The sequence below is a fragment of the Salvelinus namaycush genome, chromosome 2 (genome assembly GCF_016432855.1).
Source record: "Salvelinus namaycush isolate Seneca chromosome 2, SaNama_1.0, whole genome shotgun sequence".
NCBI classification, from domain to species: Eukaryota; Metazoa; Chordata; class Actinopteri; order Salmoniformes; family Salmonidae; genus Salvelinus; species Salvelinus namaycush.
Genome location: NC_052308.1, coordinates 21431953 through 21456942, shown reverse-complemented (window position 1 = coordinate 21456942; position 24990 = coordinate 21431953). Strand labels below are relative to the sequence as shown.

The 24990-nt window shown below is 40.3% G+C and overlaps 2 protein-coding genes across 9 annotated transcripts in view; both read right to left on the bottom strand.

Moving 5' to 3' along the window:
* Positions 1-10434, bottom strand: part of LOC120060082 (forkhead box protein P1-B-like) — a 236240-nt gene extending 225806 nt beyond the window's left edge. For 5 of the 8 annotated variants that reach the window (XM_039009147.1, XM_039009182.1, XM_039009190.1 and 2 more), the window contains exon 1: positions 9968-10431. The gene's annotated coding sequence lies outside the window, so the exon portion shown is untranslated. Of the gene's footprint in view, positions 1-9967 lie in introns of all 8 variants that reach the window. The other 3 variants (XM_039009198.1, XM_039009205.1, XM_039009214.1) reach the window with 2 other exon arrangements.
* A 5891-nt stretch (positions 10435-16325) lies between these two features.
* On the bottom strand, positions 16326-20991 carry LOC120024837 (eukaryotic translation initiation factor 4E type 3). Its single transcript, XM_038969162.1, has 7 exons — positions 20695-20991; positions 19556-19628; positions 19165-19259; positions 18833-18893; positions 18651-18717; positions 18213-18368; positions 16326-17535 (listed from the first exon to the last, which is right to left on the bottom strand). The coding sequence occupies exons 1-7, from the start codon at positions 20868-20870 to the stop codon at positions 17489-17491; spliced, it is 675 nt and encodes a 224-aa protein (XP_038825090.1). The 5' UTR covers positions 20871-20991; the 3' UTR covers positions 16326-17488.
* Positions 20992-24990: the final 3999 nt, after the last annotated feature.

Here is a 24990-nt window from a genome sequence, read left to right as displayed (position 1 = left end):
CTAAACATCATCAGAATAAAAAAAAAATTTAAATATATTTTCCCACAAATATGTATTAAATTATTCCCCAGAGTAAGAGTTATACTCTTCATTTCATAGCTTTCCTCTTGGTTGCACTGCTTCCAGCCCCAGGTTGAGATTTGGAGGGCTGGTCTTTATGTTAGATCTTTTATCCAATCATATTCAGCCATCATGTGTTGCCAGGGGTCTAAAATCTGCCCTCAGGCCTTCAGAATCAACAGTGCGGGCGCTTGTAGCTTATAGTGAATGGAAATGAAAATTTAGTGTCAACCAATCAGCTTTAGAGTTGGCTATTGTACGCCTGCTGGCTGGCTCCAGTGTTACACAGGAGCCAGCTAGCAGGCGTAGTGCGTGCACGTCTTTTGATTGGATTACCAATATTGAGAGGCAGGTCCTATGGGCAGGTCTATGCAGATCTAGGAAACTGAATTTGATAAACAAATTAATTTGCGTACTACTAAGCTGTTTTTTCAACCCACAATGGCGGAAGGAGGAGAAGATATCGATTTGGTCGAGGATATAATTATAACGCCATTCTCAAGACGAACTTTTCAAGAAAAGTTAGACATTGTAAGGAGAATTCGCCCGACGCCACAAAGCCTGTCACAGGCGGGAAAGGGGTTCGTTCGCTCGCCACTTTCAAAGTTTCAACTACGAGCGCTGTCAATGGCTCACAGGCTCCGAGAAGCACTGCAAGCTGTACTGCTGGGAATGCCTATTATTTGCAAGTGATCGATTTGGTGTTTGGAGCCACACTGGCTTTGCAAACTTGAGTTGTCTAACCAAGGCAGCAACGAGACACCAAAGTACGGCTGGGCACTTACAAGCAATGGTGCTTTTGAAAACTTTTGGGGACACCAGAGTGGATCTACAGCTCAAAGAACAAGCGCGCAGGGCAACGGAGCTGCACAATGAAAAGGTGAAGGGAAATATTGAAAAGACTCATTGATTGTGTCATGTTTTTGGGTAAACACTGTTTACCCAAAAATGTCAATTTGTCAATTTCAAGGTGACGCAACGCCTGGTTATACTGCGTTTCTGTCTAAATGTATAGTGTCTAGAGCCATGGCATCATAATGATGGTAATAAGAGGTGGATTAATTCGGGTGGGACTGTGTAGTACCTCACTGAAGGCCCAGGCCCCAGGCCCACGGCACGCCACTGATCACATGTGACCACTACAACCTGCATGGAAAACACAAAGGTAAATAGTGCAGTGTAACAGAACATTACAGAAACATCTAGATCTGTTCAGTAATGAGAAATTAAGAGAATATCTCTGGATATCAGAGGGGGCATACTTTGGTGTTTTTAAAAGTCACATTCCTAGAAAGTCTCACCACTGGGAGCAGTGTTGTGAGGTTCCCTCCCTTAACCTCTTGACGCTAGGGGTCAGATTTTTCCCAAGGTAAACGGACTATTTCTCAGGTCCAGATCGTAGAATATGCATATAATTTACAGATTAGGATAGAAAACACTCCAAAGTTTCCAAAATTGTCAAAATATTGTCTGTGAGTATAACAAAACTGATTCTGCAGGCGAAAACCTGAGAAAATCTAACCCGGAAGTGATTTTATTTTATTTTTAATCTGTGTTTCCTGGCCCGTCTTTCTTCCATTTAAAGGGGTATCAACCAGATTCCTTTTCAAATGGCTTCCTCAGGCTGTGACCAGGCTTTAGACATAGTTTCAGGCTTTTGAAAATGAGCAAGATTTTTCAAAACTAGTCAGGTGTCCTCTGATTAGTTCCTGCGCGCGCGAGAGGGGTAGCTCTCCATTTTCTATCTCTCTTTAATTGAATAGGTTACGGTCCGGTTGAAATATTATCGATTATGTTTGTTAAAAACAACCTGAGGATTGATTATAAAAAACATTTGACATGTTTCTACGAACATTATGGATACTTTTTGGATTTTTCGTCGAACGGAACGAGGCTTTGGTTTTCTGAACATAACGCGCAACCCAAAAGGCCTTTTTTTGTTATAAAAGTAATATTTATCGAACAAAAAGAACATTTGTTGTGTAACTGGGAGTCTCGTGAGTGCAATCAATTGAGTGAGTGAGTGCAATCAATTGATTGATACACTCACAAAAGCTTGGATTGCTTTCGCTGCAAAGCATATTTTCAAAATCTGACACGATAGGTGGATTAACAACAAGCTAAGCTGTGTTTTGGTATATTTCACTTGTGATTGCATGATTATAAATATTTTAAGTAATATTTTTGAATCTGATACGTTTGGGAATTTTCTTCTGCCTTTCAGGACCGGAACGAGGCTGTAGTTTTCTGAACATAACGCGCAACCCAAATGGCGTTTTTTTGTTATAAAAGTAATATTTATCGAACAAAAATAACATTTATTGTGTAACTGGGAGTCTCGTGAGTGCAAACATCCGAAGATTATCAAAGGTAAGCGATTAATTTTATTGCTTTTCTGACTTTCGTGACCATGCTAATTTGGGGCTAGCTGTTGTAGCATTGACTGATACACTCACAAAAGCTTGGATTGCTTTCGCTGCAAAGCATATTTTCAAAATCTGACACGATAGGTGGATTAACAACAAGCTAAGCTGTGTTTTGGTATATTTAACTTGTGATTGCATGATTATAAATATTTTTTGTAATATTTTGCGCCCTGCAATTCAGCGGTTGTTTAGGAAAATTATCCCGCTAAAGGGATCCGTAGGGCAGAGAAGTTAACCTGTGTGGCACCTGACTGTGGACCCCTGGATCAAGGAGAAACCCACCCAAGGGTCTGATCCCGCCTCGGTTCATCTGTCAACCCCACAGCTGGCAGAAAGGGATCTGTGACAATCGGGCCAATTCAGCACATAATCTGAGTCCTATTCCAATCAGCCCAGGTCTGCAGCTGATGGGTCGGACATGGATATGCTGGCCTGAGCTCTGGCCTGGGGGGCACATCTCCATTCTCCACTATGGAAGAGGTATACTACAGTATGCCCACCAGACGGTCACTTTGGATTGGAACCATGACAATTGTAACCAATGCATTAATGGTCCAGAGAGGTTGGCAGAGAGGTTTGGAACTCTCTTTCTTATCGGTCTGATTTTAACTAATTTATCGCCTGGTGTTGTTACCAGGCAGGCTAAAACTCCATCCCAGCAAAACATGCTTAGATTTCAGGTGGCCTTGCCTCCCGAGTGGCGCAGCGGTCTAAGGCACTGCAGTGCTTGAGGCGTCACTACAGATCCGGGTTGGATCCCGGGCTGTGTCACACCCAACCGCGACCAGGAGACCCTTATGGCGTTTGGGGAGAGTTTGGCCAGCCGGGATTTCCTTGTCCCATCGCGCTCTAGCGACTCCTGTGGCGGTCCGGACACATGCACGCTGTCACGGTCGCCAGTTGTACGGTGTTTTCTCCGACACATTGGTGCGACTGGCTTCCAGGTTAAGCCAGCAGAGTGTCAAGACGCAGTGCAGCTTGGCAGAGTCGTGTTTCGGAGGATGCATAGCTCAACCTTCACCTCTCCCGAGTCCGTACAGGAGTTGCAGTGATGGGACAAGACTGTAACTACCAATTGGATACCACGAAATTGGGGGGAGAAAAATGTATTATAATAATACAAACAAAATATCTGCCGGTTTTTTCAAACAGCTCTTACACTAAAAGGGCATTATCATAATTTCACAGTATTACTCCAACCTCATAGTGTGGAAATATATATAAAACACAGGAAAATAACATTTTTGACTGCACTGGGCCTTAAAAAACTGATGCAATCCTAGCAATCTTTAAATATATCTCACATCTCAGATGCCCATCGAGGTTTGACTAGGCTAGTCAGCGCTACAGCAAAATGTGTGAAAAAAATCAGCAATGACAATGTACATATTTTAATATATATGAGAGGTGTTGAGATTTGCACTGGCATTTGCTTTCTTTATGAGTAAATTAAGCCTGAAAGTAAGGTTTCACTCAGTCATTACGCTCTCTACTCCTACACACTCCTGCGAAGTTTTCACATCTCAATGCAAACCGACACTACTACAGAGAGAGTAGTTTTCAGCCGTAGACACATTGAAACGGCTCTTTCATTAATAGTCTTCCATTCTAGTATGTAAGTGAACTGATTTTTTAAAATCTCCTTTTAATTGATTATTGATGATAAGCAAGTGAAACAACATAATTGTCTCAGTTGGGCATCCACCAAAACAAAATAATAGAGAAGCCTGTATGATGTTCAGCAGTGTTTCCCAAACCAGGGTTCGCCTGATTTGAAAATTAAGTTGCGAGAGAAACTCTGAAAATGTGTTGCTTGGTTCATAGAACCACAGTTACATGAGTAACCTCCGATATCAGCTAAATGCGATTGAGACAAACAGAGCGGTTTCTGTTTTCTTCCTACATATATGGCTCTACAGTGTTTCCTCTGGAAAATTGTGTAGCAGTGGGGGGAAAAGGTCGCAGGGAGGGGGCGGGTGCGGTTGAAGGGGAGGTCCTGCCCCCCTTTTTGGGGGGTTCCGGGGTCCCCCCAAAATGTTTATGTAGAAGGGCTGAAAAGCTCAGTTCTGTTGACTTTTTAAAAGGACATTCTATTCCAAAATGAATGAAAATAAAATATTGCTGACACCATCCAAAATATAATTTCCACCTCCAGAAATTAGCCCAATAACATATTATTATTAGTTTAAATTATGTTAACATATTGGACCATGCAATTTCCTATGTATGGTCCATATTATCAGGTATCCTATTAGCAATAAGCATTATCACCTGTAGCCCAACTAATGGAGCATAGTGGCTATAAATAAATAGGCTGAAGCATGGGGTTGCCTATCTGCATTTACCCTATTGGTCTAATCATTAGCTAGATCCCTAATGTAATCTTTTAACTAGTTAGCATCCTATTGATGAATTTTATGTCTCCAAAAATGTGCATAAATACAGTGAATATAAGGTAGGCCTACATTAGGGTAACTTGGGATAACCTGCCACCCGGTGTAACATGCGATTGGTAACCTGTACTTCTCACAGAAACCACTTAATGTTGCCACTACTCTTGCTCAACAAAAAATGTAATCCATCTCAAGACCTTTTTTTTATGTCACTCCCCAATTACCATTGAACGCAATGATGGTGTTCTTTTCTACACAGATGATCATACACAATTATTGCCTGATGATCTTCTGAACTTCCCAATACCTTTCCAATACATTTTAGTCACTTCAAACCATACTTCCTTCAGATTGAAGATCTGTCAGACTTATTTGTAATTGACTGCCATAGCCCCAAATAAAAAATGTAACATTGGCTGTTGATTCCATAAAATTATTTTGAGGTAGGGTGGCATTTTACCCCAAGTTACCCTACAATTGACCCATGTTACATTTAGCCCCACTGTCCCCTATGCACTCACAGCAAATTGCAAAGCAGTAAAGTGCTTATCCATGACCCTGCTAAAAACTCTGGGTTTAAAATGGTGCAGTTCGCGCATATTTAGGAGTTGAGAAATAAATAAAGTAGGAAGGGAAAGCTGTGATTGCCCTCTTTTTAACTTATGCCTTTAAAACTGCTGTTTTTCTCCACGATTGCAAGAATTATTGTGGATTGACTGCTTGTCAGAATGCATGTTTCACTCCCTATGGCACTCGTAACTTGAATGCGCCTCGAGAGGAATATTTATCTCGCACAGAACACACAACAAGCCGACTAGGTAAATAGATAAACTATTCTACTATGGGGTTGCCAGATTTTTCTAATCATTACTTGTTTTGTTTAGCATGGCGGCAATGATTTTGCAGTGGCGCAGCGCCACAGTTAAATGACTGCAGCTTAAACACTGTGGCTCTAACTTTTGAACAGTTTAAACTATAAGCTATTATGACCCTTGGAACAAGTATGTCTTCTGTTTCCCTCTAAAATGCTCAAAAGCTGCGCATGACTCGTTAGAACAGAGTGGACAGGACTGGAACCAAAACAGCCTGGGGGAAAAATAACATTATCATTTAAAGCAATGATGGTGTTCTTTTCTACACAGATGATCATACACAATTATTGCTTGATGATCTTCTGAACTTCCCAATACCTTTCTAATACGTTTTAGTCACTTCAAACCATACTTCCTTCAGATTGAAGTACTGTCAGACTTATTTGTAATAGACTACCATAGCCCCAAATAAAAAATGTAACATTGGCTGTTGATTCCATCCCTTTTTGTATATGGTGGAGTCTTGATTTCGTTTTTTTATATATTAAAATGCGGTCACAGGACAAAAACGATTGGTAACCCCTGATGTACAGTATAACATGAAATATTAGGGCTGAGAATTGCCAAGGACCTCATGATACGATATTATCACAATACTTAGTTGCCAATATGATATGTACTGTGATTCTCACGATTCTGATGATTATATATCTATTGCAATTTAATACTGGAATTTTATTGCGATTCAATGTTCCAAACATATTGCTCGCCATGTCTGCTGCAGAAGGACAAGAGAGAGCCATGAGGAAACAAGTTTTGATCAGTCATGGAAATAAAAGTGCTAAAAACATGTTGGCTCACCATTTAAAAAGAAGATAGAGAACAAGTTAGAGATGGAGAAATACCGGAGTTCTGACACAGGTACAGCCGACAAGCACTAGCTAACGTTAACTACCTAGCAAAATGAGAATCTATACTTGGAGTCATAGAAACAATATAATATAGTCAAAAGGGATACTACAAAAAAAATCATCACTATGAAATATACATGAAAATGATATACAAACTAAACTGGCAACTGGTAACAAAATAGCAGCTAATGACTTCCCAAAAAATCAATGCAGTGAAAAAAGAATGCGTGAAATAAACTAAATTCATATGTCCAGTCTAAAATAACTCCTTTTTATATCTACAATTTTGTTAAACTAAAGCCAACCAACTTCTTTCTTTATCATGCAACGATAATCAATTAATTATGAATAATTAATTGATAGTAATTGCACACTTCCTTTCTTTCCCCGTTACCAGTGACATTTTGTCAACCTTCCTCCCTTTATTAAGGACAGATGACAGAGGAAGACATTAATTAATGGTTGGCTGAGTTAATGGCTGTCCTGAGCGTGTGCAGTCTCCATGGAGACAGAGGAGTCGTTCCGAGCTCACCTAAAGCCGTCCACTCCTTGACCAATGGCCTGGCAGCCTGGCATGGAGAGCACAGTGTGCCAGGGGCACGGCGCAGAGAGGCAACAGCTGCCTGGGCACGCCACAGGGGGTGGGACACACTAACCTTTACCCTGCAAATATTGTCCTGCTTCCCTTTGTTAGCCATTCCATTAGAATGCAATAGCATACTAATAAATACTGTTGGTCTACTTGTCACAGTTGTGCTACTTAGCATCCCACTATTCATTCTCTAAGCCTTTCCTGTACATTTAAGACCAATCTTAATGTGAAAATGTGTGAGTCACATGAGAAATTCATGGTGTGAATGTTCCGACAGTGAGATGATGATAAATACACAATTAAATACACAAGATACATAGGGGAAGTTATTCATAAGTGGTACCACTTTAAATTATTGTAATCTGTATTAAGCATTAATTACAAGATAAATCAAGCAAATACCCTAATACCAGTCCTAGTCTGGAAACTCTACGTAGTGTGAAACCTCATTCCCACATTGGGACAAAAATAACTATTATTATCATTGAGCGAGGGCACAGTCAGTTTACAGGCACTCCATACCCAGCACTGGTCATTTCAGTGTGTGTTCACAAATAGTGAGCCCTCAGATGAAAGAGCAAGCCCGTCCACTCCGGGATGGGAGTCCTCCTCAGACTGATTGCATGAGTGGCTAATTTACTATCTCACCAAGTTAGCCACAACTCTCCAAAAAGAGGACCCAAAACAAATGCCTGTGTATGTATTGAAGAGGCCAAACTGAAAATATGGACTTTTGAAAACACAAAAGAACATTACGGATTGAATAGGAATTCAATGAGGCTAAGTAATAACACTGCATAAGACTAGCCTGTCTCAATTGTAATATTTTTTTTACCTGCTTTTTTCAGTTGCAATAAGGGGCAGAGAAAGTACTGTAGTTTGATCTGGTGTAAAGCAGTCTGAGAGGACATGGTTAGTGTGTTCCTGTCATACTTGTCATGGGTTGAAGAATCAGCAGGAGAACAAAGGCTGGGGCTCTCTGGACACTGGCTGTGTTAAACACCAGAGCAGGAAAGTTGCAAAGAAAGTTCACCCTGTGCTTTTTAAACCTGGGTCAGCATTTGCAAAGGTTCATTTCTGCATAAGTGAGCACACAAACCCCAGTGCCTGTTCAAATAGTCTGCAGCTCTCTCTCAGGCAGCTCATGACAACAGCCCAGCAGCAGCACTGTTTGATCTTCAATGTTTTCCTTAATCTGGGTTGTCAAGGTTCGCTTGTTGGAGGCTGTTTACTTTACTTCTCCTACAAAAGTTTTTTTTTCTTCCTCAGACAATGACTAATCCAAAGACCAACGAAGAGGGAGCTCTGCCAATGATAGATGTTAAAGCTGCAGTTGCCTTTTATTTTTTAGATAGTTTTAGCTCCAATGGTGCCAGCTGCAGATTCGGTTCAGATTCTTTATTAATATCTAACTGTTGTGTGCTTGTTGTGTTCCCTTTTAGCTTAGGGAAACAATCATGCTCAGTATATTTCTACAATTATTCAAGAATTATAATACACCCTGTCTGCAGGTTATAGTTTGTAGGCCTAGTTATTTTATTTGCAATAATGATGATTTTATATAGTAAAAAAAAATAATGAGTAAATAATAGAATATAATACAAAATAGTATAATAACTGAAGACACTTAAAAAATGCATGACATTAAGTGCAAACAAAAGAAAGTTTTCATTTATCTACGTTAGTTCATTACATTTAATTACCTAATTATATTTTGTTAAGAGATCAAAATACTATAGTAGATAGGGTATTTGTTGTATAGAAAACATAAGTCATTTATCAGTTCATGTTCTAATTTCACCATGCCAGAAGGTGATGGGCCTCTAATGCGGTGTAATATCTTCTTGCAAATAAAGATGCATAGCCTAATCTACTACAACCTAAACCCAATCAAGAAAGTGTTGTCAAACTTTCAGCCTCCAACCACTAACAAGTCAACAAAGTGGGATAGTACTTGTAGCGAATAATAAAAGTCTAGAAAATATGCTTAGAGATGCTTAGAGTATAAAACCAGTATTCAATACAATTGTAGTTCACTATAATGACGTTATAATAATATTATAACATTATTATAGTGATTCGCAATTATGAGAGTAGTCTACAGACATGCAAGTGCTACAGTAACTACCAAATCTTGGTACATATTTGGTTATATCAATGCACATGATTGAACTATCAAAAGTATTGCTTCCCACTCTGTAATCATAAGAAATAATAATGTGTCAAAATGTGAATCTACAGTGAGTCTGGTCAGTCTTGAAGAGTTTGCGGAAGGTACCACGTGGGGCAAAGCACCTTATCCCTGATTTTGGTCCAAAGAAATCACCGCACTAAACTTCCTCTCTCCATTCAATAAACTCATGTTGAGTTACAAAGTGTATACACGGAGTATACCAAGAGCATGGTTTCACAAAGTATAACTTGCACTTCTTACTTGATCTTCTGTTAAAGGATATTTACCCGGGGTCACAAACATGAGAAAATAAGTGAGCAACTACCGACCTAACTTCTAGAAAAGTAGCAAATGCAGTGTCTCTTCTAATGCTGTATCACTGAGCCTTTCGAAGAGTATACACGGTTTGCAGCGCATAGCACAAAACATCAAACAGTATTTCAGCTCTCATGTCATATTATTGGTGTTGTTTATTAGTTTATTTCGCCATAGAAACCATTCTAAAAAAAACATTGGCAAACAAAGACAAACTCCATGTGAGCAAACTGAAATAGTAGAATCAATGTCTAACGAGACAACATTATAATACGATAAACTTACCCAATCGACAATGGTAGGTGCACGCAGTAGACAATTCTGTGCTAGAGATAATGAACTGTACACGCGATCTTGTGTACCAAGTAAGCATGCAATATTCACACTGTAAATACTACCAACATTACTCCGCTTGGGGGACTAACTTTAACTGCGAGGATACATCTCTGCTGCATTCACGGAGAGCGCTGTTACCCGTAAAAATAATCTAGACTTCACGCCACGTTCTGTCTCGAATACGAGAGCGAGCTCTTTCTAATGTTATTACATTTTAATTCGCATTGAAAGAAAAAATAATCGCGAATTTGGATGTTATTTTCTGATGTTCCAAATCCGTGACGTCATATCCACCTGCTGGGTAAACAACATTCATTGTAGATCTTCACAGAATTTTGACAGAAGTCATATATTCGTTACCACTTACAATACACAGTAGTAGCCAATTCAAATGATGCATGCAATTTTGGTGAGAGATGTAATGATGCATTAGTTTTAGCAGAAAGGCTCGACACCAACGGCTTGTCATGAAGTAAAAATGTCTAGATGTAAGCTATCTAATTACAATTGATGCAGAAAGTTTTCTTTTCTTTTTTCTGCACTTTGTCCAATGGAAGGAAGGAGTTCGAGAGGTTAAAGTTCGATAGAGGGACAAACTAGACTCCTATGTCTCAGCCTTAACTTTGTTGGAAAAAATGTTTTTGTCCCAGACTAATAAGATATATATTAATTTAACTTCGCTTATAGCATGTGCGTGGCGACACTCCACAACACAAACTATATAGCTATATTTTTGTAAATTGTTGCGTTATACATTCACTTCACTAACTCCTTCCCCTATATTATAAAGTGCATTATTAGTTACTTCAAAACATATGTTATAAGCCTGTAATAACTGCCTTCAGCGACCTGCCTGTGAAAATGGAATGTTCCCCCGTTTCAGCTCGATTTACTGTCACTGAAGGACTTAAGACATTATGGCAGTAATTAAAATGTCTGTCATTTGCCCCCTACAGAAGAGAATTATCATGGGTCGGTCCAATAGTCCAGTTAACACTTGTTGAAAAGCAACATTAATTTAACCTCAATAGAAAATATTTTAAGTCTCTTTGTCCTTGATCAAGGTCTGCAAAGCACCGTTGATTTCTTTACAAAAGACAGTAAATGTATCATGGCTGCATCTAGGTGGCACAACATGGCTGATGGGTTTTCTTAGAAACGCTGTTTCTTTGGTGTAGAGCGCCACCCACTGACAGCAGTTGAAGCCGTTACTGTCTTCTTACTCCTCATATGATAAAACAGTAAACAGTGAATTATCACTTTAATAACCAAATATCTAAGTTGTTAGTCACACAAAATGTTACATTCTCATGTAGACATCAAGTCTATGCCTGTATAGGCCATTCCTTAAATGATAGAGCTCTCTGCAGCTGAAAGTCACATTGGAGTTTAACAATCCTGAAAAAACACAAAGCTATATAGTAAAGAGTACTGGTGACATAGTAGAGGCGTATTGTTATCACATCTGGTCACAGTGGATATTCTGCTAGTAAAGAAGTTGAGAAGAAACAAGCAGCCACACTGCGTTGGAGAGACACATCAAACCTGGCATGGTTAGCATGACCAGACCACAGGGTTGTGTTCAATAGTCCTCTGCTCTTCTCTCATACAGCCACAGAAACATGCAAGCGTGGGATTTGTGTTTGGTCCATGTGAAGTCCAACAACTGCAGTCAGACAGGGTGTAAAATTAGAAATAAACTTTTGTCAATGAAGAAAACATACAACAGACAAGATTATGTGTAACAAAAATACAGTACTTTACACCCAAAATACAAACAAAAAGAATACATAGAATAATATCTATGGATACCCCTTAATACTGGGGAATAGGGAAATGAACTATTCCAACATAGGATATTATAAATAAAAAGATAGGGGAGGAATCATAGATTAAGTTAATTCAAATTCACACAACAGCACATCTTGCACTGGAAATTAATATTGATCCTGAAAACAAAAGCGGTTTGATCAATCAGACAATGTTTATGGTGAAATTAATCTAGTTTTGAAATTAATTGTCACATGCACTTACCTATTTTCCACACTATGGGCATGATATAACTCTGCCCACAGATTGACGTATAGCTCTATGCATAGAGTTGATCAGGCTGTTGATTGTGAACTGTGGAATGTTGTCCCACTTCTTGTCAATGGCTGTGCGAAGTTGCTGGATATTGGCGGGAAGTGGAACACGCTGTTGTACATGTCAATCCAGAGTATCCCAAACATGCTTAATTATTTTATACATATATATATTTTACCTTTATATAACCAGGTAAGACCCATTGAGGTTAAAAAGCTCTTTTGCGACAGCGACCTGGCAAGAAGGCAAAACAGGGAAATAGCAGTGTGTACATAAAATATTACAGAAAAATACAAAATACAGTTAATAGGTGACATGTCTGGTGAGTATCCAGGCCATGGAAGAACTGGTACATTTTCAGCTTCCGGTAATTGTGTAAAGATCCCGGCGACATGGGGCCGTACATAATCATGCTGAAACATGAGGTAATGATGGCGGATGAATGGCACGACAATGGGCCTCAGGATCTCGGCACGGTATCTCTGTGCATTCAAATTGCCATCTATAAAATGCAATTGTGTTCGTTGTCCATAGCTTATGCCTGCCTGCCCATAACCCCACCGCCACCATGGGGGCACTCTGTTCACAACATTGACATCAGCAAACCGCTCGCCCATTGGTCGCCTTACACTCCGTCTACCATCTGCCCGGTACAGTTGAAAGTGGGATTAATCTGTAAAGAACACACTTCTCCAACGTACAAGTGGCCATCAAAGGTGAGCATCCAGTTTCAACTGTTCTGCCTGCAGCTATGGAACCCTGACCTGTTCACTGTGATTACTATTATTTGACCATGCTGGTCATTTATGAACATTTGAACATCTTGGCCATGTTCTGTTATAATCTCCACCCGGCACAGCCAGAAGAGGACTGGCCACCCCTCATAGCCTGGTTCCTCTCTAGGTTTCTTCCTAGGTTTTGGCCTTTCTAGGGAGTTTTTCCTAGCCACCGTGCTTCTACACCTGCATTGCTTGCTGTTTGGGGTTTTAGGCTGGGTTTCTGTACAGCACTTTGATATATCAGCTGATGTAAGAAGGGCTATATAAATACATTTGATTTGCCCACTGAACTGCAGTTAGGTCATGACCCTGGTGAGGACGATGAGCAAGTAGATGAGCTTCCCCGAGATGATTTCTGACAATTTGTGCAGAAATTCTTCGGTTGTGCAAACCCACAGTTTCATCAGCTGTCCGGATGGCTGGTCTCAGATGTTCCCGCAGGTGAAGAAGCCGTATGTGGAGGTCCTGGGCTGACATGGTTACTCGTGGTCTGCAGTTGTAAGGCCGGTTGTACATACTGGCAAATTCTCTAAAATGACATTGAGGCGACTTATGGTAGAGAAATTAACATTCAATTCTCTAGCAACATCTCTGGTGGACATTCCTGCAGTCAGCATGCCAATTGCACGCACCATCAAAACTTGACACATCTGTGGCATCGTGTTGTGTGACAAAACTGAACATTTGTGTGGCCTCTTATTGTCCCCAGTACAAGGTGAACCTATGTAATGGTCATGCTGTTTAATCAGCTTCTTGATATGCCACACCTGTCAGGTGGATGGATTATCTTGGCAAAGGAAAAAATGCTCACAAACAGGGACGTAAACAAATTTGTGCACAAAATGTGAGAGAAATAAGCTTTCGCGCGTATGGAACATTTCTGGGATATTTTATTTCAGCTCTTTAAACATGGGACCAACACTTTAGAATTTGAGTTCATATTTTTGTTCAGTGATGATGCAGACATTTATAGTAACTTAAAAAACATGAGCTGGCGCACACCCAGAAAAATGTGTTTGTGTGGAGGTGCTAACGGCAAATAAACTATAAACTATCAAAACAAAGTCGCACACTCCATATATAAACTCCTAGCAATTTAATGCGTATTTACCAACGTTTCAGCATCACTGTGCCTTCTTCAGTGTAATGTCTGGTTCAAGTATTCATGACATTACCCTGAGGAAGGCACAGTTCTGCCGAAACGATGGTAAATACCCATTAAATTGCTGGGAGTATATATATGGAGTGTGCGACTTTCGTTATTTTGATAGTGGGCATTTATAGTAACAACAGCACCCCTCTCAATTTGCATCAAAGTTGTAATCATACAATGTAATCAAAAAATATAATTCTCTAGGTGAACTTCCAATTAAAAATGTTGATCCATTAAAAGACAATACACAATTACAAAGTCAGCTAAATGTATCTGCATTTCAATATGGGGCATATTAAGCTCAATGGTGTCGAACAAAAGTGTTTTTGTATGAATAGTTTTTACATATTGTTGGTTTGATGTTGCCGATATGCTGTGGATTAGGCCTTGACTTGATAAGAGTGCTGCTTTAAAACAAATTAATTGAGGATTACTATCAATTATGTAACACCCTCTCCATATGCACTCATGCACACAACAAAGTAATTAGCTTTCTGTTAATTAGGTAATTAATCAAATGAAAATAATCTACTCTCAATTTCCAAAGGGGGTGGCTTTCATATGATGTTCTCCCCTGCTGCTGAGGGCATGATGAGCAACAGAGGAACAATACATGACTAACGTTCTACATGTAATGAAAGGAAGCCACTTCTGGGGAGGGTTCACAGATAATGACTTCTGAGGACATTTCACCCATCTGTCCATACTGTATTTGTAAGCAAAAAACACACCTAATATTCATATTTTACTTATTTACTGCCAAGGTTGATCAAACCAGTGCTTGCAGTGTGTGAACAAATATGGACAAGCATAGGACTTAAACACTCTTGCTACGTGGCAAAGGACAGAGAAAGTTAGTTTTTATTTATTTTTTCATTTCAGGGGTGATGATACTAAACAGAGTATCAGTAGTACTATTAGTACTCTGTATTAAGTGACTTGCAGCAGAAATGCAGGTGAAATATACGACAAAAAGTCACCAGTAGGTGGAGATAGTGTCCAAGACCAAATCATCAGAATATTCCCACAAATTAAAAACATTTTATTTTTCAGTACCCTCGAATAACAAATGCAACAAGACTCACAAATATAGGACCAAGTTGCATACATTTTTAAACCAAATTCTACAACTGAGAACCTGGGCAGCGGAAGGCACAGTTCTAATGTAAAATGTGATCAGTACAGCTCACTTTGAGATAGTGGGATTCAAAACAGAAATAACAGAGGTTACACACTACATGACCAAAAGTATATAGACACCTGCTCGTCGAACATCTCATTCCAAAATCATGGGCATTAAAATGGAGTTGGTCCCCTCTTTGCTGCTATAACAGCCTCCACTCTTCTGGGGAGGCTTTCCAATAGATGTTAGAACATTACTGAGGGGACTTGCTTCCATTCAGTCACAAGAGCATTAGTGAGGTCGGGCACTGATGTTGGGTGATTAGGACTGGCTCGCAGTCTGCGTTCCAATTCATCCCAAAGGAGTTTGATGGGGTTATTAAGGTCAGGGCTCTATGCAACCAAGTCAAGCTTTTTCACATTGAGCTCAACAAACCATTTCTGTATGGACCTCACTTTGTGCACGGAGGCATTGTCATGCTGAAACAGGAAAGGGCCTTCCCCAAACTGTTGCCACAGTCGGAAACACAGAATCATCTAGAATGTCATTGTACTGTATGCTGTAGCGTTAAGATTTCCCTTCACTGGAAAAAAGGGGCTTAGCCAGCACCATGAAAAACAGCCCCAGGCCATTATTCCTCCTTCACAGTTGGCACTAGCATTCGGGCACCCGGCAAACCCAGATTTGTCCGTCGGACTGCCAGATGGTGAAGCGTGATTCATCACACCAGAGAACGCATTTCCACTGCTCCAGAGTCCAATGGCGGCGAGCTTTACACAACTCCAGCCGACACTTATTGGGCAGGGTGATCTTAGGCTTGTGTGCGTCTGCTCGGCCATGGAAACCCAATACATGAAGCACCCAACGAGCAGTTCTTGTGCCAATGTTGCTTCCAGAGGCAGTTTGGAACTCGGTAGTGAGTGTTGCAACCAAGGAGACTATTTGTACGCGCTACGTGCATCAGCACTCAGCGGTCCCTTTCTGTGAGCTTGAGTTGCCTACCACTTCACGGCTGAGCCATTGTTGCTCCTAGACGTTTCCATTTTACAATAACAGCACTTACAGTTGACCGGGGCAGCTCTAGAAGGGCAGAAATTTGACAAACTGACTTGTTGCATCCTGTCACGGTGCCATGTTGAAAGTCACTAAGTAAGGCCATTCTACTGCCAATGTTTGTCTATGTGCTCGATTTTATACACCTGTCACCAACGGGTGTGGCTGAAACAGCCGAATCCACTAATTTGAAAGGGTGTCCAAATACTTTTGCATATATTACCAGCACAAGTGTTCTGGTGACAGTGATGTGACAGCAGCATGGGATATTTTTTTTAAATATTGGGCTGAGTTTCAATAAGGTGAATAGTAACTTATCTTATTATTACATTCACTCAAAACATACTTCCAAAGAATGCATTTGCCACACTTTTAGAAATGTTTAAATGAAATGTACTATATATACACTACTTTGTTAATATTTGATCCTTTTAAAGTCAAATTTTTTTCTGATACAAAAAAAAAATACACCAGTATAACACTGTTCATACCTATTGCATATTAACAGCTCTGCAATCAAAGTATAATCATAATGTGTAGGAATGTCTGGGGACTTTGCTCATTACTACCTGTAGCATTTGAGTCAATTATACATTTACTAACTTCAACGCTGATGTTAATATTGGTGAGACATGATTGAGTGTGTGCCAAAAAGAAAACACTGTCTGCCAACAGTTACAATACTACAACTTTTAGGACAAAATTTTTCTCAAATGAGTCAAAGTATATATGGATCAAACAATTCATAATTCCAAGACAGCTAAAAACAAACATTGTATAAACAAGCAACATCTCTCTAAGGGCAAATGTAGTGAAAAACATTGAACTGTGGGTCAGCGGTGTGCCATAGATACATTAGGGATCAATGCTCACGTGTGAGGTCCATGGCATGCCAAGCTGGGCAGAGAGCAGGGCAGTGACAGTGCAGCAATAGAGTGCATTATCATTCTAAAGAAGAAACACCACATATACAGAAATGACATGAATGAAGACTAAGGACATTTTCTTTTTTTTTAAATGACCCACTAAATTAAAAAAGACCTACCGGTACTTTAAAGATAGAATCTCTTTAGAATTGTGTTTCAAGAACAACAAAAAAACAATAAAAGGCATCAGACTGAAACTCAGCCATTTGAATCTATAAAAATATATATCAATAACATTCTATGACGTTTTCCTCGGTTCGATGTACAGTATGCAAAATTATATTTTGGATTAAGTTGAGGAGAGAAGGTTAAATCCAGGCGAGAATAGAGCTTTATCAAAAAGTGCAGAGGCTAATGTCGTGAACGCCCTCCTTCAAAGGCATGATGTTCCCTGTGAGCTGAAAGACGAAAACAGTCATATTTAATGTAAACCCTTGACTTCACATACATAGCTAATATTTTATCTTGGATAAAAAAAATGCCTAAAACTCACCGGGGGCATGTAGATGGAGAGCGGGCAGACAGTGGTGAAACTAACCAAAAGCGTGTGAAAATCCTATTGGATTCTAGCTCAATAGATAGCAAGCTTTTATACGTGTCTGCTACCTCAAATTAACGAATTCCCATCAGTTAGGTTTAGTATCTAAATAGTCAATACCACCAGTAGAAAGTCAGGTTCGGTAGCAACTTTCAACATCGGCAACTGACTGTTCTCGCTTTTGCTTTGTATGTATGCTAGTAGTATAGTACATTTTTCAATCATCTTTGCTGATGGGGATGTTGTGTTTCCGTAAGTGAATAAATTGGAATAGATATGCAGGCATGGTAAAGCCTCAACCTTTTCGTAGGTCTTTCAATTTCAATGAGCTTGAAAAATAACTACATACGGACAACATTATTCATATTTTGTGTGACTACAATGCCACAGCCAAAACTCAAAAATAGAGACATAGTATGATTTCGCAGAGCGTCATAGCAGCCAAAGTATTCACAGCCCGCCCGCCCTCAGCTGGGTAATTATCATTCAAAACAATGCATTTTAAAATAAATGACGAAAACAAAAGACCATACTCACATTTATAAAATACTGCTTTAAAAGTTATGTGCGGGAGGAGTTCATAGACTTTCCCTAAGATATTCGCTTCACTAGCAAGAGATGCATTTCCATTCCAGACTTGAACAACATCGTCTCGATCTCGAATACTAACGCTTACACCAACCACTTCATCTTCTGTAAAGACAAAGGAAAATGAAAGATAGAAATCAGTACATATAAATGGTACATGTTTCCACTACCTCATATAGTCACATCATATTCTATTATTAGTGCCAGAGGGTGAATCATCATCATAATTTGGTTCATTTTCTAACTTAAGAAAGTTAGAGGATACAACTAAAATAGGCCCCATAGTGTCTGGCCATGATGGAGTCCTCACGTTGTAATTCTACAAATCACTCAGCCCCTCAAGCACTAGATTCAACATCATGTACTGACTTGAAAGTAGGGACTCACCTGAAGCACAATAATCTGCAAACTGCTCTCCAATCGTGGCAAGTAACAACTCCTTCCAAACGGCAGACTGAGAGTGAAAATATTTTTTAAAAGTGTTTTATAGAACCAACTCAGTCAGTGAGTGAGTAATATGGCATTCATTCGAGATGTATTAAGGATGAGTGAAGGTTCTTAAAACATACAGTGCTTTCTTTTGGTACTTTCATCTTCCAGACTCCACCTTTAGCATTACTTTCTTCTTCCCTGTTGGAGATTAAAGAATTAAGACTCAGTAACATTTGAGCTCAGCATTTAGGCTGACACTAACATATGAGGTTTCAACCAAAAACTCTTGTCTCAGGCAGCGAAAACTAGGAAATTATAATTTACCAAAAGCATTCTAGTTTGTGCCACTTAAGTCATGAAAGGTTACGTAACAAAATTTCCAAGGAACCTTCCATTGAAACCACAATCTAAAGCCTTCCCAAAATGAAATAAATGATATAACTATTTTCCATTAAGTTAGTGGACTTACCATAGGGGCCTCCTCTCTCCATGCATTAAGTGATAACTACATCTTAGAGGCAGGGTAGTCACAGGAGGGATGTTGTTGTATACACTCCAGAAACTCTACTCAGAGAAAATGACAAATCAATGGATAATTAACAACAGCTTACTGAAAAGTAATTTCTCTCAATCCAATGAAAAGACTGCCTTGCTGATCTCTTAGTATGCTATGCTAGTTAGTCAGACCAAAATAAAGTCAACCTATGGATTTTGTAAAAACATTTTAACTAGGCAAATCAGTTAAGAACAAATTACTATTTACAATGATGACCTACACCGACCGGCCAAACCAGGATCGGAGTAGATAGCTTGAAGAGGTAATTTACAACGTTATCCATAATTTCCCCACATTAAATCACCTGAACAGTTTGTACTGTGTAGATCTTTTTCAGATTAGATTCGCACTCTGCTGCTGTTGTCCCTGGCAATGACCTAAAAGAGAAACACAAACAAGCTGCTTCTTGAAAACCAAGCCCATTCCCAAAGACAGATGTGTGTCAAAGCCTGTATCAAAGTAAGACATTTCTTAGACATGTTGGAGCTGCATAACCAACATTAGCACTGAACCATATCTAGTCATGACAAATTCAGTGATGTGATCAGGAGGTCAATGAAGAAAATCTAATCAAATGTTATTAGTCACATGCACTGAATACAACAGGTATTTCAGGTATTTCACCTTACAGTGAAATGCTTGCTTACGAAAATAGTGGGTAGGTCAAGTTCCATGTGTGAGATTATATACATATAATTCCTTATTGATTACTAAAAATATCGAAATAAATGGGCACAAAATTGTAGATCCCAGTCTACGAATTTGACAAAACATTCTCACTACATTGTGATTGCAATTATGCAAATGTTTTGGTTAGGCCATCTGCTGAACTTCAATTAAAATGTAACTTGGACAGTTGACTTTTACAATAAATTGACCTGAAGTCAAGAGACGTTACTCAAAGTAGCCTTCTCAAAGCAAGACTGTAGCTTCGTGCTATCGACCGCAGAATACGATGCGATCACGTCTGATAGCGGGAGAATAGATAGAATGTAGCCTGAATCTGACTCAGCTTGCAACAATGTTGCAGCGTTGTCTGCTGCTTCCACCAGTTGTGACAAGGTAGCCAGGAAGCCTATAGTTAACGCGTCACAACTTCTTGGATAGTTAGCTAGAAAATGCACTAATAATACATTCTAGTTGTTCAAAAATATCATAGGTAAACGTTCACACTGGTCAAGTTAGCATACCGGTAAATTAGCTGGGGTGGGAACAAGCGATCTAACGTAGTTAGCTGTATCTGGAAGACCCTCTTTTCTTCTAGCTAGCTAACGTTAGTTAGCTATAACAGTTGTGTAAGGCCGACATCGATGTTGTCGGCTGTCTTTAAGTGAGTCTTACTCAGTTCGTATCTAAAACGCGATGTGCGTTGTACTAAACGTTAAGATGAGTGTTGCTAGCTAACGTTAGCTACATCTAGGTAATCATTCGTATTTTTGTTACCGGTCAAGCCAAAATGTCCACGGAGAGTGCAGGGGCAGTGTTGTGCCATCTTCGACGTGATTTGTGATGTTTTCCAATTCTTTCTCGTCAAAGTGAATGTCATTTTCAGATGGATTTGCAAGGTCGTTCTTTGTTTCTGTGTTCATCTGTACATTCGCACCTGCAGGAACCGCCATTTTCTGTGTACAAAATCAAAGTATTTTTGTGAAAAGGCTCGGTGTAGCTCCTTGAACCGAATTGCCTCTTTCGTGTTCACCCCGACAGAGCAAATATCCACACAGAGCTGTAGACAGTGAAGTCTTCTTCTTCTTCTATGGTACTATAACTTATTTTTCTCATATGATATAATGGCGGTCTGCAAACATACGTTAGGGATGCATGCTGCCTCCTACTGTGTGGGGTGAAAATCGGAGCACTTTAACGCAGAAAACGGTTTCATGGACAGAGATGGAAATAACCATTACAGGGCGATCTAAAGATGTAACAACTGTCATTGGGTTGCTAATATGACTAGGATAATGCCTTTGGCTGCTAGACAATGAAATAAAGTTGATTTGAAATCCAATAGAACAGGAGAGTGCATATGAGGAAGTCTTTATAAAATAATTGCTTCCACGTTTTGGGGGGTAGGATTTTGGCTATATGGTACTTTGAAGCAAGGTAAGACATACCTCATAATATGAAGTAAAATGCCCAGGTTTCAAACAATTAAGCAACAGGAAATAGATAGTGATGCTAATGATAGGCCTAACCTTATTGTGGTAGATGGAAAGGCTTTCCTAAAAATGCTATGTTAAATTAACTAGCTACTAAGTAGCCAACCTGGCAGAATGATGTCATGATTATTTGCATCAATCCAGTGGCCATTTGTTTTGCAAACTCCATCTAATGTGCACCACAGAAACACCAAACAACAGTGCTAGGTGCCTGCCCAGTTCAATTAAAGGGTAAGTGACCTAAAAAATAAAAATTTCTTAGATTTTTCCCAGAACTCAAAAGCGGTCTGCTGATGTGGTTAAACCATTGTTGTGGACTTAGAAAAATAACACAATTGGATTTTTCTATTAAAAAAGGGTGACTGAGTGCAAAATCCTGAAAAAATATGAATCTTAAATCTGATTTTCTGACTCAGTTGACAGATTAATTTATCTATTTTAATTTTAAAAAGTTTTTAAAAATGATCTATATATTTTTTTGCGCTACTTGTCAGTGTTCCAAACGGGACATTATTTGTATTTGTACCTAAGCACAGTAGCTTACTTGAATTGGGCAGGAGCTCATCGGAACTGAGTCCTGGCATATTACATTTTCTTCTGCTTGAGTTCCTGCACTTCCTATAGAATATTAGCTCAAAATAATTGAGGAGTTTATGCACCTAAATATAAATTGTACCGGGGCGCAAAATGAGTACCGGCAACATTTTCAGTCCAAGTCAAGCACTGGCCTAAACATCTATACATCATCAGATGGAATTCATAGCAAGCAGTAGTGAGGGGGTGGGAAAACAAAAGGGATATATATTGACAATAATAATACATTTGACTTGACAGGACACTCTTACATAAAATCTAGTGATGTCCATAAAATCTATTTAATTTAGGCCTATGTAATCAATTTGACTTATGATTGTTAATTTACCGGGAAAAACCCTCCAAAAAAACTAATTGGACAAAAAAACTAATGAGCTTATCAATTTCTAAATGATGGGCAGGTTCAGTCACTTCGTACTAATACAATGTACAGTAAACAGTAGCTATCGCTGTGTAATAGGCTACGCTGTGTAGGCTACTCACAGTTAGCTAGCTACTAAGACTCAAGTAAAATGGCCAAACAAAGCTCACTGAGACCGTGTATAGAAGAGGTTGTTGGAGCATTTGCCAAGTTATTTGATTGCATTGATCTAATCGAAGGCCTTAAAGACAGTTTCAGTGCATTCAGAGACAATGATCAGCACTACAACGCTGTTGTTTTCTTCACTTTTAGAAATCATTCAATTCGCTTCTCCACTTCAACTCGCAGGCTCTCCCTCCGCTGAGACATTACCATCAGTCCAGTGAAATAAAAAAACGATTTATTTAAATTTATGCTCTGATGTGCCTCACAAGTAATAGGCTACAACAACTGACCTATTACCAGTGTCATCATACAGTGCCTTCGGAAGGTATTCAGACCCCTTGACATTTTACAAATGTTGTTATGTTACAGCCTTATTCTAAAATGGATTAAATATTTTTTTCAGCAATCTACACACAATACCTCATAATGACAAAGCGAAAACAGGTTTTTAGATTTTTTGTTTGCAAAAAAACAGAAATACTTTATTTACATAAATATTTAGACCCTTTGCTATGAGACTCAAAATTGAGCTCAGGTGCATCCTGTTTCCATTCATCATCCTTGAGATGTTTCTACAACTTCATTGGAGTCCACCTGATTCCAAGAACACAGGATGAGATGTTACTATCCTTTGTGCAAGCACTTCCAAGAGTTCATGAACAGTGAGCCTGGTGAAATTTGGGGAGCGCATCGTCAGTAGTGTACCTTTGGTTCCTAGGGTGTTTCGGCCTTTCACACTATACACCCTCCCCAAAGGCGGCCAGCGACAGGGTGATCAATCCTACGCTTGCGTCCCATTCCCAATTAGTCATAGGAGTTGCCTTGTTGTTGATAGCCAACATCCCATGGGACTATGCATGGCAGGGGCGTCCTCCTCCCTGAGTCAAGCATTGTTGACCGCATACCTCCTGGCCCTCTCACTTCGGGGCCCAGCTGGGGTCTTTCCTCTTCATCCAGAGCCATTGACTGCTGCCTTCTGCCGCCTCTGATACAGCTTTGATTGCCGAACGCTGGCTCTGGCCCTTAATTCCCAGGTCTCTAAGCAGTCTGGTTGTAGATGTTGCCACAAAACCTCTGCAGCCCACCTCCACTGGTGGGACTTCTGTGTTCCAGCCATAATGCCGTGCTTCGGCAGCTAGATCGGCATAGCGCAGATGTTTTCGCTCATAAGCCTCATCTACTGAGTCCTCCCAGGGTACTGTGAGCTCAATGATGAAGACCTTCTTGAGCGAACGGGACCAGAGCACCATGTCAGGTCTTAGGGTGGTGGTTGCGATCTCCGGAGGAAACACAAGTTGCCGGCCAATGTCAGCTAGCATTTTCCAGTCGCGGGCCAAGCGCAGCTGGTCTCGCTCTAATGGTGTAGAGCCGCTCTTCGGTGGTTTAGCCCCTTCGCGGACAAAGGTCGTCCGTAAGGGGTGTGATGCTGCTGGGGGTGGTAGGGAGTTGGTGGTAGCTCGCTTGTCCTCCAGGGCGGACGCAAGGTTTTTAAGGACTTGGTTGTGACGCCAAGTGTAGCGTCCTTGGGTGAGGCTTGTTTTACACCCTGTGAGAATGTGCCTGAGGTTGGCTGGCATGGAACAGAGGGCACAGTCCGGATCTTCACCATACCATTGGTGAAGATTAACTGGTGTTGGAAGGACGTCATATGTTGCTCTGATGGAAAAGCTCAACCGCCTCGCTTCCATGGCCCACAGATCCTTCCAGCTGATCTTCCTCTTCTCCACACTGTCCCATCGAGTCCACTGTCCCTGTTTGGCAAGAGAGACTGCCTTGGCCCACCTTGCAGGTATATTAAATTGATTGGACATGATTTGGAAAGGCACACGCCTGTCTATGTAAGGTCCGACAGTTGACAGTGCATGTCAGAGCAAAAACCAAGGCATGGGGTCGAAGGTATTGTACCGAGGCACAGATCTGGGGAAGGGTACCAAAAAATGTCTGCAGCATTGAATGTCCCCAAGAACACAGTGGCCTCCATCACAGGGAGGTGACCAAGAACCCAATGGTCACTCTGACAGAGCTCTAGAGTTCCTCTGTGGAGATGGGAGAACCTTCAGAAGGACAACCATCTCTGCAGCACTCCACCAATCAGGCCTTTATGGTAGAGTGGCCAGACAGAAGCCACTCTTCAGTAAAAGGCACATGACAGCTCGCTTGGAGTTTGCCAAAAGGAACCTAAAGACTCTCAGACAATGAAAAACAAGATTCTCTGGTCTGATGAAACTAAGAATGAACTCTTTGGCCTGAAAACCAAGCTTCACGTCTGGAGGAAAGCTGGCACCATCCTTACAGTGAAGCATGGTGGTGGCAGCATCATGCTGTGGGGATGTTTTTCAGTGGCAGGGACTGGGAGACTAGTCAGCATCAAGGCAAAGATGAACGGAGCAAATTACAGAGAGATCCTTGGTGAAAATCTGCTCCAGAGCGCTCAGGACCTCAAACTGGAGCGAAGGTTCA

What these genes read in the sequence shown, in the direction of transcription:
- LOC120024837 (XM_038969162.1), bottom strand. Translation starts at nt 20,870, where the DNA reads ATGGCGGTTCCTGCAGGTGCGAATGTACAGATGAACACAGAAACAAAG. An exon ending in TGGACATTTTGGCTTGACCG is followed by an intron (nt 19,629 to 20,694) that starts GTAACAAAAATA and finishes TTTCTCTTTTAG; the next exon opens with GTCATTGCCAGGGACAACAG. An exon ending in ACACAGTACAAACTGTTCAG is followed by an intron (nt 19,260 to 19,555) that starts GTGATTTAATGT and finishes TTCTCTGAGTAG; the next exon opens with AGTTTCTGGAGTGTATACAA.